We start from the raw sequence: 21,184 nt of genomic DNA, 5'->3' as shown, positions 1-21,184 counted from the left end.
TCTGCCCTGAGGGTATGTACTCCTAACATCTCTGACTTAGTAGGATTAATTTTAAAACCGGAGAATTCACTATATATATCTAATTTGGCATTTAATGCTATAATGGATTGCCATGGGGATATAAGAGACAGTATGATGTCGTCGGCATATAATGCCTGTTTATATTGAGTATTTTGAACCGTAATACCCTTTATATTTGGGTTATTACGGATTGCTGCAGCTAAAATTTCAATTGTCAGTACAAACAAAATGGGTGACAATGGGCAGCCCTGTTTAGTGCCATTGTTAATCCGAATCTTATTGGAAAGGGAATCATTTAGTTTAATTTTGGCTGTGGGGGCATTATATAGCATTAATATTTTATTTATAAAACCTTCACCCATACCGAATCTTAATAATGTACTTATTAAAAAGGCCCAGTTTAGTCTATCAAAGGCCTTTTCAGCGTCCATGGCCAGGAAGACAGATGGGATGTTGTGGGATTGTGCATATTCCATCAGGGTCAGTATTTTAATGGTGTTGTCTCTTGCTTCTCTATGGGGGATAAAGCCTACTTGGTTTGTATGTATTAATTGCGGGATTATTTTATTTATTCGTAGAGACAGAATCTTTGCAAATAGTTTTACGTCCACATTTAGAAGTGAAATGGGTCTGTAGTTTTGGGGCATATCAGAGGGTTTCCCCGGTTTTGGAAGTACTGTTATGTGGGCCTCCAGCATATTCGGAGAGAATGGATTATGAATAGTTACTTTGTTAAAAATTTCGAGTAAGTGAGGGATCAATAGTAGGGCAAGGGTTTTATAGTATAAGGTGGAAAAGCCGTCTGGGACAGGACTTTTTCCAGGGTTGAGGTAAAAAATTGCAGCTTTTATCTCTTCTGAGGTGATAGGGGCTTCCAAGTCTGCTGCTTGTTCACTCTCCAATGTGGGGAGGGGTATTCCTTTTAAATAAGCTTGCATGTCTGGGGTAGCACATGACCGGCAATGTTATATAGCTGTGTGTAGTATTTTTTCAAATTGAATAAGAATGTCTTTAGTGGAATGGACTTTTATATTGTTAGATGTTTTTATTTCATGCACAAAAGTTTTAATTTTTTTAATTTTAAGAGCCCTTGCAAGCAGTTTACCTGCCCTATTGCCTTCATAAAAAAAAATGTTGCTTAAGGTTAGACGTAGTGGCTACATGTTCCTGCAGCAACATATCACATAGAGCCTTTCTAGCATTCTGAAGTAGTTGTTTCACGGATTGGTCATCCTGGTTCTGTCTATGTCTGTGTTCTAGATCTGACAATGTTGAGGTGAGATCCAGATATTTCTGTCTCTCTATTCTTTTAAAGTGTGCTTTCCTTTTTATAAATTCCCCTCTCAGGAAGCATTTGTGTGCCTCCCAGACTGTGATGGGGTTGGTGTCCCCTGTGGAATTAAATGCAAAATATTCCTGCAAGGCTTTCTGGGTTTTAGTAAGTTATATTTCCCCCTTCAGCAAAGAGTCGTCCAATTTACATATATATGGAGCGACTGGTGTGTGAGGCCATGCAATATCAAAGAAGACTGCTGAATGGTCCGCCCATACTGTGTGGGTGATCCCTGCATTTATAATATATTCCAAACCTATCTGGTTGACCAGCATGTAGTCAAGTCTGCTATACGACTTATTTGGAGAGGAAAAAAAAGTATATTCTTTCTTATCTGGGTTAATAAATCTCGAAACGTCATAAAAATTATAATCCCTCATCATTTTCCATAAATGTTTGAGTGTGCATTTGGATGTGCTAGGATTTGGATTGGAGCTGTCTACCTCCGGGTGTATGGGGATGTTAAGGTCCCCTCCTATAAAAATTAGCCCTCTAGCAATATCCAGTATGCGTCTAAATGTTTTCTTGTAAAAGGGGAGTTGTTGGGTTTTGGGTGCATATACATTAATTAAGGTCACCGGCCTACAGTATAACAGTCCAAAAAAAAAAAAAAAAGCGGACTTCAGTGTCAGTATGGGTATGAATATGTTGGAAGGGAATAGCTTTGTGTAAGAGAATGCTTACTTAATTTTGGTTTCTGGGGGTTGCTAGTTATAAAATGTGACAATTGTTGTCGAATATACCAATCATTTGTAAACAGTGGGGTCAGTTTTGAAATTTCCTCCTCAGGTTTTAATTTACCTTCATGTATGAGTGTGATTATAGGGATGAGTGAATTAATTGTAGACAAGTCCACCCTAGCAGGCTGACGTCTTAAGGGGATCTCAGAATTATATAGTCGGTGTTAATGGGGAAGGATTTGAGGAAATACCTGTATTCTTGTTAGAAATATAGTCCCAAATTTTTTGTGTTTCTCTTAGAATTCGGGGGAATGTGTCTTATTCATATTCCTATGTATCTTATTGGTCCAACATATCCCACCCAAGCTAGTTGCTGTTCTAGGTAAACCCATTCCTTATGTTCCCTGTGTTTACACCAATCTATAACTCGGTTAAGAATGGCCGCTTGTCTGTAGTAGGCTATATTGGGTACGCTCAGTCCCCCATTTTTCTGTTTCGGTATATAATTTTTTTGGCTATCCGAGGTCTTTTATTTTGCCAAATGTATGTGTTGACAACCTTTTGTATGGTGTTCAAGAAAGAGTGTGGGATTGGGATTGCTATTGTTTGAAACTTGTAAAGGATTTTTGGGAGGCTGGTCATTTTGAATGCCTCCATCCTACCCACCCAGGACAAGCTTTTGTTTTCCCAGCTTCGCAGTTCTTGCTGAATTTCCTCCAGGAGGTGTTGATAATTTTGTTGGAATAGAAGCTGTTGATCATATGTTACTTGTACCCCAAGATATTTTATAGATGAGTTTTGTATGTGGTAGTGGTACTTATGTGCAATCTCTTGCAATTCTGCCCTGAGGGTATGTACTCCTAACATCTCTGACTTAGTAGGATTAATTTTAAAACCGGAGAATTCACTATATATATCTAATTTGGCATTTAATGCTATAATGGATTGCCATGGGGATATAAGAGACAGTATGATGTCGTCGGCATATAATGCCTGTTTATATTGAGTATTTTGAACCGTAATACCCTTTATATTTGGGTTATTACGGATTGCTGCAGCTAAAATTTCAATTGTCAGTACAAACAAAATGGGTGACAATGGGCAGCCCTGTTTAGTGCCGTTGTTAATCCGAATCTTATTGGAAAGGGAATCATTTAGTTTAATTTTGGCTGTGGGGGCATTATATAGCATTAATATTTTATTTATAAAACCTTCACCCATACCGAATCTTAATAATGTACTTATTAAAAAGGCCCAGTTTAGTCTATCAAAGGCCTTTTCAGCGTCCATGGCCAGGAAGACAGATGGGATGTTGTGGGATTGTGCATATTCCATCAGGGTCAGTATTTTAATGGTGTTGTCTCTTGCTTCTCTATGGGGGATAAAGCCTACTTGGTTTGTATGCATTAATTGCGGGATAATTTTATTTATTCGTAGAGACAGAATCTTTGCAAATAGTTTTACGTCCACATTTAGAAGTGAAATGGGTCTGTAGTTTTGGGGCATATTAGAGGGTTTCCCCGGTTTTGGAAGTACTGTTATGTGGGCCTCCAGCATATTCGGAGAGAATGGATTATGAATAGTTACTTTGTTAAAAATTTCGAGTAAGTGAGGGATCAATTGTAGGGCAAGGGTTTTATAGTATAAGGTGGAAAAGCCGTCTGGGACAGGACTTTTTCCAGGGTTGAGGTAAAAAATTGCAGCTTTTATCTCTTCTGAGGTGATAGGGGCTTCCAAGTCTGCTGCTTGTTCACTCTCCAATGTGGGGAGGGGTATTCCTTTTAAATAAGCTTGCATGTCTGGGGCAGCACATGACCGGCAATGTTATATAGCTGTGTGTAGTATTTTTTCAAATTGAATAAGAATGTCTTTAGTGGAATGGACTTTTATATTGTTAGATGTTTTTATTTCATGCACAAAAGTTTTAATTTTTTTAATTTTAAGAGCCCTTGCAAGCAGTTTACCTGCCCTATTGCCTTCATAAAAAAAAATGTTGCTTAAGGTTAGACGTAGTGGCTACATGTTCCTGCAGCAACATATCACATAGAGCCTTTCTAGCATTCTGAAGTAGTTGTTTCACGGATTGGTCATCCTGGTTCTGTCTATGTCTGTGTTCTAGATCTGACAATGTTGAGGTGAGATCCAGATATTTCTGTCTCTCTATTCTTTTAAAGTGTGCTTTCCTTTTTATAAATTCCCCTCTCAGGAAGCATTTGTGTGCCTCCCAGACTGTGATGGGGTTGGTGTCCCCTGTGGAATTAAATGCAAAATATTCCTGCAAGGCTTTCTGGGTTTTAGTAAGTTATATTTCCCCCTTCAGCAAAGAGTCATCCAATTTACATATATATGGAGCGACTGGTGTGTGAGGCCATGCAATATCAAAGAAGACTGCTGAATGGTCCGCCCATACTGTGTGGGTGATCCCTGCATTTATAATATATTCCAAACCTATCTGGTTGACCAGCATGTAGTCAAGTCTGCTATACGACTTATTTGGAGAGGAAAAAAAAGTATATTCTTTCTTATCTGGGTTAATAAATCTCGAAACGTCATAAAAATTATAATCCCTCATCATTTTCCATAAATGTTTGAGTGTGCATTTGGATGTGCTAGGATTTGGATTGGAGCTGTCTACCTCCGGGTGTATGGGGATGTTAAGGTCCCCTCCTATAAAAATTAGCCCTCTAGCAATATCCAGTATGCGTCTAAATGTTTTCTTGTAAAAGGGGAGTTGTTGGGTATTGGGTGCATATACATTAATTAAGGTCACCGGCCTACAGTATAACAGTCCAAAAAAAAACAAAAAGCGGACTTCAGTGTCAGTATGGGTATGAATATGTTGGAAGGGAATAGCTTTGTGTAAGAGAATGCTTACTTAATTTTGGTTTCTGGGGGTTGCTAGTTATAAAATGTGACAATTGTTGTCGAATATACCAATCATTTGTAAACAGTGGGGTCAGTTTTGAAATTTCCTCCTCAGGTTTTAATTTACCTTCATGTATGAGTGTGATTATAGGGATGAGTGAATTAATTGTAGACAAGTCCACCCTAGCAGGCTGACGTCTTAAGGGGATCTCAGAATTATATAGTCGGTGTTAATGGGGAAGGATTTGAGGAAATACCTGTATTCTTGTTAGAAATATAGTCCCAAATTTTTTGTGTTTCTCTTAGAATTCGGGGGAATGTGTCTTATTCATATTCCTATGTATCTTATTGGTCCAACATATCCCACCCAAGCTAGTTGCTGTTCTAGGTAAACCCATTCCTTATGTTCCCCGTGTTTACACCAATCTATAACTCGGTTAAGAATGGCCGCTTGTCTGTAGTAGGCTATATTGGGTACGCTCAGTCCCCCATTTTTCTGTTTCGGTATATAATTTTTTTGGCTATCCGAGGTCTTTTATTTTGCCAAATGTATGTGTTGACAACCTTTTGTATGGTGTTCAAGAAAGAGTGTGGGATTGGGATTGCTATTGTTTGAAACTTGTAAAGGATTTTTGGGAGGCTGGTCATTTTGAATGCCTCCATCCTACCCACCCAGGACAAGCTTTTCTTTTCCCAGCTTCGCAGTTCTTGCTGAATTTCCTCCAGGAGGTGTTGATAATTTTGTTGGAATAGAAGCTGTTGATCATATGTTACTTGGACCCCTAGATATTTTATAGACGAGTTTTGTATGTGGTAGTGGTACTTATGTGCAATCTCTTGCAATTCTGCCCTGAGGGTATGTACTCCTAACATCTCTGACTTAGTAGCATTAATTTTAAAACCGGAGAATTCACTATATATATCTAATTTGGCATTTAATGCTATAATGGATTGCCATGGGGATATAAGAGACAGTATGATGTCGTCGGCATATAATGCCTGTTTATATTGAGTATTTTGAACCGTAATACCCTTTATATTTGGGTTATTACGGATTGCTGCAGCTAAAATTTCAATTGTCAGTACAAACAAAATGGGTGACAATGGGCAGCCCTGTTTAGTGCCGTTGTTAATCCGAATCTTATTGGAAAGGGAATCATTTAGTTTAATTTTGGCTGTGGGGGCATTATATAGCATTAATATTTTATTTATAAAACCTTCACCCATACCGAATCTTAATAATGTACTTATTAAAAAGGCCCAGTTTAGTGTATCAAAGGCCTTTTCAGCGTCCATGGCCAGGAAGACAGATGGGATGTTGTGGGATTGTGCATATTCCATCAGGGTCAGTATTTTAATGGTGTTGTCTCTTGCTTCTCTATGGGGGATAAAGCCTACTTGGTTTGTATGTATTAATTGCGGGATAATTTTATTTATTCGTAGAGACAGAATCTTTGCAAATAGTTTTACGTCCACATTTAGAAGTGAAATGGGTCTGTAGTTTTGGGGCATATCAGAGGGTTTCCCCGGTTTTGGAAGTACTGTTATGTGGGCCTCCAGCATATTCGGAGAGAATGGATTATGAATAGTTACTTTGTTAAAAATTTCGAGTAAGTGAGGGATCAATAGTAGGGCAAGGGTTTTATAGTATAAGGTGGAAAAGCCGTCTGGGACAGGACTTTTTCCAGGGTTGAGGTAAAAAATTGCAGCTTTTATCTCTTCTGAGGTGATAGGGGCTTCCAAGTCTGCTGCTTGTTCACTCTCCAATGTGGGGAGGGGTATTCCTTTTAAATAAGCTTGCATGTCTGGGGCAGCACATGACCGGCAATGCTATATAGCTGTGTGTAGTATTTTTTCAAATTGAATAAGAATGTCTTTAGTAGATTGGACTTTTATATTGTTAGATGTTTTTATTTCATGCACAAAAGTTTTAATTTTTTTAATTTTAAGAGCCCTTGCAAGCAGTTTACCTGCCCTATTGCCTTCATAAAAAAATGTTGCTTAAGGTTAGACGTAGTGGCTACATGTTCCTGCAGCAACATATCACATAGAGCCTTTCTAGCATTCTGAAGTAGTTGTTTCACGGATTGGTCATCCTGGTTCTGTCTATGTCTGTGTTCTAGATCTGACAATGTTGAGGTGAGATCCAGATATTTCTGTCTCTCTATTCTTTTAAAGTGTGCTTTCCTTTTTATAAATTCCCCTCTCAGGAAGCATTTGTGTGCCTCCCAGACTGTGATGGGGTTGGTGTCCCCTGTGGAATTAAATGCAAAATATTCCTGCAAGGCTTTCTGGGTTTTAGTAAGTTATATTTCCCCCTTCAGCAAAGAGTCGTCCAATTTACATATATATGGAGCGACTGGTGTGTGAGGCCATGCAATATCAAAGAAGACTGCTGAATGGTCCGCCCATACTGTGTGGGTGATCCCTGCATTTATAATATATTCCAAACCTATCTGGTTGACCAGCATGTAGTCAAGTCTGCTATACGACTTATTTGGAGAGGAAAAAAAAGTATATTCTTTCTTATCTGGGTTAATAAATCTCGAAATGTCATAAAAATTATAATCCCTCATCATTTTCCATAAATGTTTGAGTGTGCATTTGGATGTGCTAGGATTTGGATTGGAGCTGTCTACCTCCGGGTGTATGGGGATGTTAAGGTCCCCTCCTATAAAAATTAGCCCTCTAGCAATATCCAGTATGCGTCTAAATGTTTTCTTGTAAAAGGGGAGTTGTTGGGTATTGGGTGCATATACATTAATTAAGGTCACCGGCCTACAGTATAACAGTCCAAAAAAAAACAAAAAGCGGCCTTCAGTGTCAGTATGGGTATGAATATGTTGGAAGGGAATAGCTTTGTGTAAGAGAATGCTTACTCCGCATCTCTTTGAAGTGCCAGAGCTGTCGAAATGCCGATTATAATGGGAGCTCATATATCTTGGCTCGTGGGATCGCTTAAAATGCGTCTCCTGCAGGAATAAAATGTCTCCTTTTCTTTTATGAAAATCTGACATTGCCACAGATCTTTTGACCGGTGAGTTAAAACCTTTAATGTTTTGTGTGATAAATTTAAGTATTCTATTTGGGGTGTCCATTGGCTAACAATATAAATAATGTCAATGATTTATACCATGTACAATATCCATCTTTATAACATTTTTCTAACTTGATATCTAACTGGTAGATAATGTAAACCTTTTAGGAAATTAACACAAAAAAGCAAACAGGAATGCAACAAATATATAGTAAACAAAAATAGTGAATTAATGCCTCTCCTGTATCTGGAGATGGGCATTGGGATCATGTTCAATCACAGATCCGTATTCAAGAGGGGGGGTCAGGCTTAAATAAATGTAGATTGCAGTAGACCCACTATATGACTATATGCTTTGGAGATTGGCAACTTTTTATTTTTATTTTTTTTAAATTATATTTATATAGTAAATAGCAATATCCGCCATATTAAGCCAAAATTTTGACTAATATCACTAAACCTGTATAAATGCATTCATAATAAGATAAAAGAGAAAACAACATGTCAGAATAAACTTTGAAATCTCTCGTGAAAGAGCATGCAAAATCAAAAAATTTTACAAAGAAAGTCTTTGGTTAGATACCCTTTTCCAATATAAAGTCCTGTTCATACCCTTGAATTATGTAAGGGTCAGTTCAGATTCCATCTCCAATATCGGAGTTAGTTACCTTTCTCTTCTCTGGTGGAGCTCCGTGATTAGAGGATTTTTTATTTATTTTTGAGGGTGCTGGCATCCATTTCTCAGGTTGTGACCTTTTGTCTTTTCTCGCTGAGGGGTGTTGTTGATTGTCTGTAGGTGGAAAATCTGGTGGGTCCAGGTCTAGATCTCTACAAAATTCTGGGACATCTGAAATTTTCCTGCATACCAATCTTCTCATGTCTCGCAACATGTACAATTGAAAAGGGAATCCCCACCGATACAAGATTTTTTTGTCTCGTAGCAACTTTGTTAGAGGTGCCAATTCACGGCGTCTTTGTAGAGTCCTTGGAGCCAAATCAGTATAAAATTGTAACACCGTCAACCTTACTGGTTGATGTTTCCTAGACAGTGACAGAATTTCTTCTTTGTCCAGAAAACTTTTAACTTTCATTATGACATCCCTGGGCGGTGCCGTGTCAGGAGGTTTCGGCCGCAATGCTCTATGAGCCCTATCCCACGGTATGTCTACCGCTTGTTGTGATCCTTTCAGATGGGCAAACAGAGATGCAAAATAAGTGTAGAAATCTTTAGGGATTACTGTTTCTGGGATTCCTCTAATGCAGAGATTCTTCCGTCGACCCCTATTCTCAAGGTCCTCAAGTTTGTCATTAAGATCCTCAATAACAGATGCCTGTACAGCGACTTGGTCTTGTATATTTGTGATCTCCTCCTTTACTATATCTGACTGATCTTCCATGGTTTCAACTCTAAAGCCTAGGGTATGGATGTCTTGCTTAATTTCTTCCATTTCTTCTCTCATACATGTCTTCACAATATCAGCTATGTCTTGTTTAGACACCAGGGAGGATAGTAATGCTAGGGGTACATGTGTGGATCCCTCTTGATCCTGGGAGTTATCATCCTCTATAATGGAGCTAGGTGAGGAGTGTTCTCTAATAATCTTTGATGGGGAGTTCCTCTTATGGTCTGAGGATGAAAAAAAAGAGCTCACTGTGTGTTCTCTTCCTGTGATTTTCAGTTGTTTATTTGGCTTGGTAGTTTTATTAGCAGCCATAGTGTCTCAGTTTATACGTCCACTTGTAGTATAATGCCTAGGGGATGTAATTATTTTATATAAGAATGTCCGGTTTTAGATCTTATAGGTAATAGTTATTATATTTCTTCTCAATAAAGTTTGCACATTCCCCTCTCTCACAACTGCTAAGATACCTGTACTGGAATGATATATGGTCACTATTAGTTTGATCCTCTTAAGGGTGTCAAAGATTAGTTATTTAACTATTATCTCTCAAGACCGTTGTCTAACAGCAGCTTTGCAATCTAATGAAATTGCTGCGTGTATTAGGGCAGCGCCATTTTGGATTGTGCTGTGGGGATCATATATTAATACCCTGTGGCGTATACCATATAGAGAACCGGGTCTCCGGTCAGAACGGGCTGTAAGGTGAGTAAGCACTACGATTAAATAGTACAGTGCTGCAGGGCGTGATCCCAGGTAGTTGCGGTATTCTTACCAAGTGTGTTTGTGATGCCGGGCAGTCTCCTGTTCCGTTCCTCTGTACACCACGTGGGTGGATGAACTGGCAATGTTTGTGTCTTGCTACTGGAGGTAGGAGCAGCTGTTGCCACTGAGATTCATACTCTTTGGGTCACTGCAGTTTAGGAATATATACTTTTAAAGTGCCTGATGCTCCGGAGTTCTGGATTTATGCAGCCATCTTAGCTGCGGCCAAACTCCGCCCCCTTGGGTGTTTTTTTTTTATTTTTATAGGGCCATTAGATTAGGTTTAATTTTTTTATTTTAGATAATTTCTTTATTTTTTCTGTAATTTTAGACTTTTTCATTTTTTGTAATATTAGATTATTTTTAATTTAATTCAATCTCAGGTTTTTTTAATTTAATGTTAGGATTTTTTATTTTAATTTTAATTAGGATTTTATTATTTTAGTAAATTGTAATTAATTTATTAGTAAGGTTGTCTTTTTTTATTTTATGTTATTGGGGTAAACTGCCGTAAGCCACTGGCGACTCCAAAAATATATATTTCCGCACATTTCTAAACACCGCCAGTTTATCCGATTTACAGCAGTATATGAACTGCCGTATATGTGATTCACCCGATGTGCGAGGTGAACTTACGGCCGACGCGGATTTCAGCAGTTGTGCTGAAACCTGCGCCGCATATGTGTAATTAATACATATTAAAATAGTGTTTTATTTTCATTAAATAGGTTAATTTATTAACGAGAGATTAAATGTTGAGTTTAATTTTTACTTTAACATCATCAAGTTAAAAATTTCTTAAGGAGATGGAAAGCCCAGGTTTAAAATTTCTATTTTGATACAACTGTAACTAAGAATTTCCCTGATTTTATTCATATGCAAAGGGTTATTGTACAGTAAACTTTTCTCCTGTTTAATGTGTTTCATATGTTTCAGCTGCTGGTGTGTATTAAATTGTTTTCATATAGCTCATTTAACTTTATTTTTGTCATTTTAAATAACTGCTTTTGCTTTTTGAAACCACCACCTATTTTGAAAATATGAATACTGTAGTATTATCTATGCGAAAACTAAGTGAGAGACACTAGCCCGCCTAGGGCTAGATTAAAAGTGGCGCACTATTGCACGCAGGCAATATCTTCTTTCTCTTTGCGCACAACGGAAATTGTGTTCGTTTTACAAATTGAAAGAAAAAGTGAATAATCTCTCACCAGACGGGATAGAGCGACTGAAAACCTTAGTAGTGCTTAAATTTACAGTTACAATCATATAAACACTATCTGACAAAAAAATATTCATATAGATTTTTTTTTTTATAAGGGCTCAAAGGTATATGGCATTTCATAAGGTATTTGACTGCTATAATGTATATCTACATACATATACATCTCTAAATATGTGTAGGTGTATATATATATATATATATATATGTATGTAAAAGCATGTATATTAAATATTACAGATAAAATATTTTAAAAAAATTTATAATAATTATTAAAAATTTTTTTAATAATAATTATTAAAAATTATACATACTGTAGAAAATTCTAAATAATCCATAGAATATATACATTTTCTACAGTATGTATAATATTTTTAAATAATTTTCTTTAATATTTTATATGTAATATTTCATAAATGCATTTTGACATTAGTAAATCTTCATGTGCACTAACCCAACACCGCGTTAGACCTAAAGAGTGAAACATGAATTGCATTACGCATATTTTACATTTCTATGTTCTTCATATAGAATTTTTTTACATTTTTATTATTATATTTCTACATTTATATGTGATAATGTTAATGTCAAATATATATCTATAGGAATATACAACGATATTTGTAAAATCATTCGTAATCACATACCTATGCTTAAAGCAGATGAGGGGTTAGCAACAACTATTGCTGAGCTGAGCGGGTCTGTTTTTTTTACACAGCTCATCGGGCCAGCTGTATAGTCACAGCCTGGCCCGACCGTGCCATAACATTAAGTGCAGTTCGCTCCTGCTCTGTCTGACAGCAGGAGCGAGCTGCACTTAATGCTATGGCGCGGTCGGGCTGGGCTGTGACTATACAGCTGGCCCGATGCGCTGTGTAATAAAAACAGACTCGCTCAGCATAGCGCAGAGAGCGGGTCTGAAAACCTGTCAAATTTTTAAAAAATTCAAAGGACAAATAAGGTTTTATAACGATAAGGCTAATATAATGTTATATAATTCTGCACTATGTGCAGAATTATATAACATTATTTTTTACGTTTACTGACACTTTAAATATGTACAGTAAATAAACAGTAAAACACATAACTACACAAATACATATGTTATACACACGCATCGTTTTTCATGTATGCAAAAAGTCAATATCACTCGAGTGCAACAGTTAGCGCGCCACTTGTAATCTAGCCCTATGACTTCTAAAAGAGAATGGTTAAAGAGACAGTCTACTCAAAATTAAACTTTGATGATTCAGATAGGGCATGCAATTTTATACAACTTTCCAATTTACTTTTATAATTAAATTTGCTTTGTTCTCTTGGTATTCTTTGTTGAAACCTAAATCTAGGTAGGCTCATATGCTAATTTCTAAGCCCTTAAAGGTCGCCTCTTATTTTAGTGAATTTTGACAATTTCCACAGCTAGACAGCGCTAGTTCATGTGTGCCGTATAGATATTAACATTATGCTCACTCCCATGGAGTTATTTATGAGTCAGCACTGATTGGCAAAAATGCAAGTCTGTCAAAAGAACCGAAATAAGGGCGCTGTCAGAAGATGCTTAGATAAAAAGTAATCACAGAGGTAAAAAGTATATTTATATAACTGTGTTGGTTATGCAAAACTGGGGAATGGGTAATAAAGGGATTATCTATCTTTTTAAACAATAACAATTCTGGAGTAGGCTGTCCCTTTAATAAGAGCACTAGCTTGTGCAGCTATTAAAATGCTGTTGCATGAAATAAATGTAATTACTAAATAGTGACTAGTTTGATTATTATTAGAGTACCTGTACATCTGCTCACTTTAGCACATTTAATTTAAAAAGTTGCTTAAAATTGTATGCTCTATCTGAATCATGAAAGATTAATGTTGACTAGACTGTCCCTTTAATCAGCCAATCAGTATGCTAGTGCCAGGACTTAAAAGGTAGTGAGCATCTGGCATGTGCAGGCACAGTCATGTTATTTCTCTATTCAGTTTAAAGGGACATGAAACCCATATGTTTTCTTTCATGATTCAGAAAAAACATGACATTTTAATTTTTTTCCAATTTACGTCTATCTAATTTGCTATATTCTCTTGCTATCCTTTTTTGAAAAACATATATAAATAGGAAAAGTAGCTGATAATTGGTGGCTGCACATAGATGCTTTGTGTGATTGGTTCACACATGTGCATTGCTATTTCTTCAACAAAGGATACCTGAGAATAAAGCAAATTAGATAAAATAAGTACATTTGAATGTTGTTTAAAGTTGTATTCTTTATTTGAATCATGAAAGAAAAATGTGGGTTTCATGTCCCTTTTAGGAAGATTACTATGAAGTCTCACGAGATTTCAGTGAACACAATAAAGCAATGCATGACCTCAGCACTGCTGATGCTGATTGGCTAAAAATGTTAATTATTATTTTTGCATTTTTACATATAGATGTTCAGGGGATATTTTTTATAGTTATGCTGCATCACTTTCAAATGATTTAGCATATGGGTATTAATTGCTTTTGTAGCTATCAAAGATTTTTTTTTATCTAAATGAAAAGATAGTGAATACAGAGGAAATAAGACAGATGCCATTTCATAGAATTCCACAGAAAAGTTTCATATCATTCAGGTTTTTTTTGTGAAATAAGGAAATTAAGCTCTTATGGGATTAACACGAAAGCATTTAATATTCTGAGAAATTAAAGGCTCACTCAATCAAAATTAAACTTTCATTATTCAGATAGAGCATGCCATTTTAAACAACTTTCCAATTTACTTCCATTAACTAAATGTGCACAGTTTTTTTATATTTACACTTTTTGAGTCACCAGCTCCTACTGAGCATGTGCAAGAATAAGTGTCACATGGTACGTGTATGCATTTGTGATTGGCTGATGGCTGTCACATTGTACAGGGGGAGTGGAAAAAGACATAACTTAAAATTGTCAGAAAAAAATCTACTACTCATTTGAAGTTCAGACTAAGTGCTATTGCATTGTCTTGTTATCTTGCATTTGTTGAGTATGCAAATCTACTGTGTTGACTGGTCCTTTAAAAGGATTCTGAAAAATGAAAAGGATGGGATGATGGGAAATTGGGAAAGAAATGTTAGAAATGGAAAATTATTTTTTCCCTCTCCTCCCATTTTGATTGGATTTTGTTTTAATTTAGTTAAAGGGACAGTAAAGATAAAATTAAACTTTTATACTCTAAATAGAACATGCAATTTTAAACAACTTTCCAATTTACTTCTTTTATCAAATCTGTTCAATGTAACCTTAGGAATGTTCAGTTGTCTTTAGCTTTCAATGACAGCAGTGTTTGCAACTTTCTTAATTTACTACAAACATTGTTGCAAATACAGGTACCATAGAGTGCAGTAGCAGACCTGCTCAACAGAGGGCCCTGGTGCCATTTATTTTTTGGGCCCCATAAAGGTAACTCAGTAGCAATAGTTAATTTCTTGGTATATTTTATTGAAGGAGCATCAATGCACTACTGAGAGCTAGCTGAGCACATCTGGTGAGCCAATGACAAGAGATATATGTGCAGCCACCAATCAGCAGCTAGCTCCCAGAAGTGCATTGCTGCTCCTCAGTCTACCTAGCTATGCTTTTTGTACATTGGATTTTATAATTGGAAAATAATATATCTATGTGTATATGTATATATATATATATATATATATATATATATATATATATATATATATGTGTGTGTGTGTGTGTGTGTATTTATATATATAAACAGTGATTATGATGTGAATGTGAATTATCTAATAAATATAAATGTAGTGCAACCAAAAATAATGAATGTGATGCAACAAATAAAGTGAATATCACAAATAAGGTAAACGTGACACCAAAATTAAAAAATATATATTGTGCAGAATCTGCATAAATTTAATAACAATATAAAAAGTATATATGTATAAAATGAATTACGATACATATATGCAAAAGATATACAAGGTAACAATTGCGTTGATCAGACGCAGTTAACAGTGTAGTATACAATTTGCAACATTAACTATATCACAAATGCTAAAAGACCAAGTAACAAATAAAAATCCATTAAAAGCAATATGAAGAGACGAATTTATCCTGTTGATGGTTGAAAGGATAAGCTTGTCACACCCGAGGTTGAATTTTCAGGTCAAGACCGGAATCGGTGATGAGGCGAGTAGATCCCTTCTCTTTGGCACAATCTCCGACACTGATACCACCCGCTTGGATGCGGCGTCTCAATATGACGATAGGGTAGGAGCGGAATATTCGTCCAAATCACCTTTGTGGACAGGTAGCCGAAGTCAGTTTCTATGGAGGCCTTGGAGGGACACAATACTTTAAAGAGCAACGCGTTTCAACCCGCAAAGGGTCTTTATCAAGCTCTCGATACATTCAAATGTTGGCTATTTATAGCCATTAAAACAACCTAATTGGCTAAAGGTAGTGGGCGTAAATTATTATTAGCAAACAAAAAATGAAGAGTGGTACAACAGCAGATGTATCAATATCAAAGATACTTAGTAACAAACAATCGCCTAGATTTAGAGTTTGGCGTTAGCCATTAAAAGCAGCGTTAAGGGGTCCTAACGCTGCTTTTTACCGCCCGCTGGTATTTAGAGTCAGGCAGGAAAGGGTCTACTGCTCACTTCCTTTCCGCGTCTCCAGGCTACCGCAGATCCCCTTACGTCAATTGCGTATCCTATCTTTTCTATGGGATTTGCCTAACGCTGGTATTTGGAGTCTTGGAACAAGTGAACGGTAGAGCCTCTACCAACAAGACTCCAGCCGCAAAAAAAAGTCAGTAGTTAAGAGCTTTATGGGCTAACCCCGGAACATAACGCTCCTAACTACTGTGCTACAAAGTAAACTAACACCCATAAACTACCTATGTACCCCTAAACCGAGCCACCCCCACATCGCCAACCCTCTAATAAAAAATTTTAACCCCTAATCTGCCGACCGGACACCGCCGCCACCTACATTATAGCTATGAACCCCTAATCTGCTGCCCCTAACATCGCCGACACCTATATTATATTTATTACCCCCTAATCTGCCCCCCCCAATGTCGCCACTACCTTACCTACACTTATTAACCCCTAATCTGCCAACTGGACCTCGCCACCACTATAATAAATATTAACCCCTAAACCGCCGCACTCCCGCCTCGCAAACACTATAATAAATTTTATTAACCCCTAATCTGCCCTCCCTAACATCGCCGCCACCTACCTACAATTATTAACCCCTAATCTCCCGCCCACAACGTCGCCGCAACTATAATAAATGTATTAACCCCTAAACCTAACTCTAACCCTAACCCTAACCCCCCCCTAAGTTAGATATCATTTTAATTAAACTAAATAATATTCCTATAATTAAATAAATTATTCCTATCTAAAACTAAATACTTACCTAGAAAATAAACCCTAATATAGCTACAATATAACTAATAATTACATTGTAGCTATTTTAGGATTTATATTTATTTTACAGGCAACTTTGTATATATTTTAACTAGCTACAATAGCTATTAAATAGTTAATAACTATTTAATAGCTACCTAGTTAAAATAATTACAAAATTACCTGTAAAATAAATCCTAACTACAATTAGCTAAACTAAAATACAATTAAATAAACTAATCTATAATACAAAAAAAAACACTAAATTACAAAAAATAAAAAAAATTACAAGAAGTTTAAACTAATTACACCTAATCTAAGCCCCCTAATAAAATAAAAAAGCCCCCCAAAATAAAAAAATGCCCTACCCTATTCTAAATTACAAACGTAATCAGCTCTTTTACCAGCCCTTAAAAGGGTTTTTTTTGCAGGGCATTGCCCCAAAGTAATCAGCTGTAAATAAAAATACAACCCCCATCCAACATTAAAACCCATAACCCACATACCCCTACTCTAACCCACCCAAACCCCCCTTAAAAAAACCTAACGCTAACCCCCTGAAGATCTCCCTACCTTGAGTCGTCTTCACCCAACCGGGCCGACATCTTCATCCAAGGTGCGCAGAGGAGGTCCTTCATCTGGTAGAAGTCTTCATCCAGGCGGCATCTTCAATCTTCATCCATCCGGAGCAGAGCGGAGCCATCTTCCAAGAAGCTGACGCGGAGCCATCCTCTTCATCCAGAGTCTTCGAACACAATGACGGTACCTTTAAGTGACGTCATCCAAGATAGCATCCCTTCAATTCCGATTGGCTGATAGGATTCTATCAGCCAATCGGAATTAAGGTTGGCAAAATCAGATTGGCTGATGCAATCAGACAATCAGATTGAAGGCCAATCGTATTGAGCTTGCATTCTATTGGCTGTTCCAATCAGCCAATAGAATGCAAGCTCAATACGATTGGCTGTTCCAATCAGCCAATAGAATGCGGTAAAGGATTAAAATTCCCTTGGTTAAATCCGTTGAGTGCCTTCCTCATTATTCCCTCTCTCTCTCTCTCTCTCTCTCTCTCTCTCTCTCTCTCTCTCTCTCTCTATATATATATATATATATATATATATATATATATGTATATATATATAATTTATTTAAAGAGAAGAGTGATAGGAATGTGTAAAGTTGTATATTTAACTGGATTACAGAGAAATATGAAATGCAAATGTTTCTATCTTTTTTCTAAAAAACTTATTCTAAAATAAAGAATAGAAAAATAAAGCAAATCTATAAAGCAAATTTAGATGAACTTAATTTTGAAGAATTTATTATACTGATATATCACAAAAATGACTGAAAATAATTAGCAATTATCCCAAGTCAATAATGCTTCTAAGTTTTCTTCCTCTTCTAACATCACACAAAAGGTAACGGCCACAGATAAAGTATCACTAACATCAGGTTATATTAAATACCCTGTTAGGTTAACATATTTAACCCCTTGACTTCTACAGTGGCCTGTAACGCCCTGCTTTGTTATGTGCTGTGCCATTCCATTACATTTAGAGTGGTAACGCCCCAATATGTGGATTCATGTCATTCAAGCTGTCATACATATTTATGACCTTTTATTGATATAAAGACTTTTATGTACGTTTTATAATGGGCGTCACCACCAAAATATGCCAATTAGATTAGAATGAGCATGAAGATTATTTGGGTCTTTTAAATCACCATTTTGCTTGACGCATTCCTACAAACATTTGGTACATTCCTCGAGCTGCAAATCTCATTTCATGAGTAATATTCACCTGATAATAAATACTTTCATCCTGAGGCAATTGTTGGATAATTTATGTCTTATTCACCAAAAACCATCATGGAATTTACTGCATGCTGTCAGCATGATAGCTGTTGTTCTGTCAGTAAAGTTTCTTCATGGTGTAAATGTTATTTATAGATATACTAAACCCATTTTTGTTCTTTAATGATTCAGATAGAGCATGCAATTTTAAGCAACTTTCTAAATTATTCCTTTTATCAATTTTTCTTCATTCTCTTGCTAGGCTTATTTAAAAAGCAGGAATGTAAAGCTTAGGAGCCAGCCCATTTTTTGGTTCAGAACCTGGGTTACGCTTGCTTATTGGTTGGCTGAATGTAGTCACCAATAAGCAAGCGCTATCCATGGTGCTGAACCTAAAATGGGCTGGCTCCTAAACTTACATTCCTGCTTTTTAAATAAAGATAGCAAGAGAATGAAGAAAGATTGATAATAGGAGTAAATTAGAAAGTTGCTTAAAATTGCATGCTCTGTCTGAATCATGAAAAAAATGGATTTAGTATCCCTTTAATGAACTTTCAATGTTAAAAATCATGTCTTTACAATTTTTTAATGGATAAACAAATTTGGCTGACACTGGGTAATGTTTGTTGTAACCTACATCATTAACAAAATAAAATGTTCAATTTAATTGGTTTCATATTTAAAAAAATAGTCATGTGTAAAGCTACAGTGAAAAAAAAAAAATCTGCATCAATATTAACGGTTTGTTAATTTGAAGGATCTTATTAAGGACAACATTCCTTTGTTGATTTGGGAATGTTTCGTTTATTAATTTTTAAGATATAACGTTTCTCACATTATAATGATGATTTATGTCAAATCATTAAAAAAACATTTTCTATACCAGATTGTCATAACTTGTATCACAGATTTTTGGTAACATCATTATAATCTATTCCAGATTATTATAGTATCACATTTAGTATTTGTATTGTGTGTACCTTTTAGTTTTTACAACTTTTGTAAGCCCTGTTGATGTCAAGTTGGTGAAGGCTAACGTGTTTGCCTTTTTAAATTTGCCATATCAATGGGCTTTATTTGACTCTTCATTAAACATAATAAAACGTTTCTTATTTAAATTTTCTGTTTGTTTTTGGGTCCTCATGATATTTCAAGGGTCAAATACCCATAATATGTTGTTATCCATATTGATTATCAACATTTAAACATATGTACAACCTAAAGAGAGCATCTGCCCTTTCTGTGGATAGACATTTAGTCATATGCAGAGCTAAATTCAGATTGATCAACTACAGGAAGATTAGCACATATACATACACATGCAGATATAGGATTATAATGGCAGCATATTAATAAAAACAGAGAGGAACATACTGACAATACCTCTGTATAGAAAAAGTGTGTACTGACCAACTACATATATACACATAGATTCAAACTGATAGCAATATTAACAAGGCACACATAAAAGGTATGCAATAAAATAGTGATTTATCAGTGTGACATTATATGTTTAAAATATACATGTTCTATTAGATTTAGTGAAGAAACATTATTTTATTTCTCTTTCATAAAGGCACATAATGATATTCTAGAAGATGTTAGATGTTGGAGTCTGATCCACTCTCACCATTTGTGATAATGTCTGATCAATGCTTAGAATCACATACGTGAATGTTCTAATGTGAATTCAGCTCTATTCCTGCCATACATTTTCCTTCCCTTTAATTTTACCTTTTGATCTGTAGGCCAGAGAGATGCACGTTGTCTCGTACGCAGGGCATCTTTTTGTGGACATACGGCAGGAGGAAGAACTGCCAATGCACTGTAAGCAACGTAAGCTGAGCACTGTAGGAGAGAAAAATCACATAAAAATGGAAGTTGAAATAAATGAAGGAAGCATGCATCGAGAGTAGTGATCGATTTGTTAAAAGTGGGCAGAATTATGCTGTTTTTATCATACTTTCTACCATTTTTATTTGTTCCTTTCACTACATTCTTCCTATTATTGCACCTTCAGCACTACTCCAACTTGATTATTCATCTTTAGTAGGGTTACCAACATTGGGAAAAATACTGGCCATGTCCATTATCAAAAATTTGTATAAGTAATTATACAGCATTACTTAGGAACTACAGCTGCTTGGACTGATTATAAATGGCCAGTTGTTTATAATAAGATTCCAACACACCTAGAAAAAGTTTCCCTTAGGGTCTTTATTTCTATATTTACACTTTATTTTTCTACATTTACCTTAGTGTTAAAATGTCCAGCCATGGTGGGTGACAACCCTAATCTTTAGTTACCATTAGCCACTGGTTTAAAACATATCTCTAGGTCTTGAACTCTTCCACTTATTTAGCGTAGACCATCCAACTTCTGCTGAGTCTTTCTAGGCTTTAAAATTACAGATCCCCAAATATTTACTATCTATAGCCCTTTATCATTGCTCAACTCTAGAAGCACATTGATGGGTATCTTTATTTTGCTTTTCTCACTGATACACACCAGCCTTATGTCTACCATGTATGTTGTATCTTATTACATCTTCTATCTGATATTCTGTTGCAAGATGACTTTGTTAATATATTGTGATATCTATTTCATTATGATGTAAGGGCTGCTATAAAAAAACAACACTTTCTATAACAGTAACATCACAATG

The 21,184-nt window shown here is 36.0% G+C and overlaps 1 protein-coding gene across 2 annotated transcripts in view; it reads right to left on the bottom strand.

Moving 5' to 3' along the window:
* Nucleotides 1-21,184, bottom strand: part of LOC128639061 (urokinase plasminogen activator surface receptor-like) — a 133,332-nt gene that overhangs the window by 37,440 nt on the left and 74,708 nt on the right. For both annotated transcript variants that reach the window (XM_053691204.1, XM_053691205.1), the window contains exon 2: nucleotides 20,253-20,366. In XM_053691204.1, coding sequence (XP_053547179.1) covers nucleotides 20,253-20,366 — 114 coding nt within the window. The remainder of the gene's footprint in view (nucleotides 1-20,252; nucleotides 20,367-21,184) is intronic.

This window comes from Bombina bombina, chromosome 8 (assembly GCF_027579735.1).
Source record: "Bombina bombina isolate aBomBom1 chromosome 8, aBomBom1.pri, whole genome shotgun sequence".
Classification (NCBI taxonomy): domain Eukaryota; kingdom Metazoa; phylum Chordata; class Amphibia; order Anura; family Bombinatoridae; genus Bombina; species Bombina bombina.
Note: the sequence above shows the minus strand (reverse complement) of the source record. Positions and strands in the feature narration are given on the sequence as shown.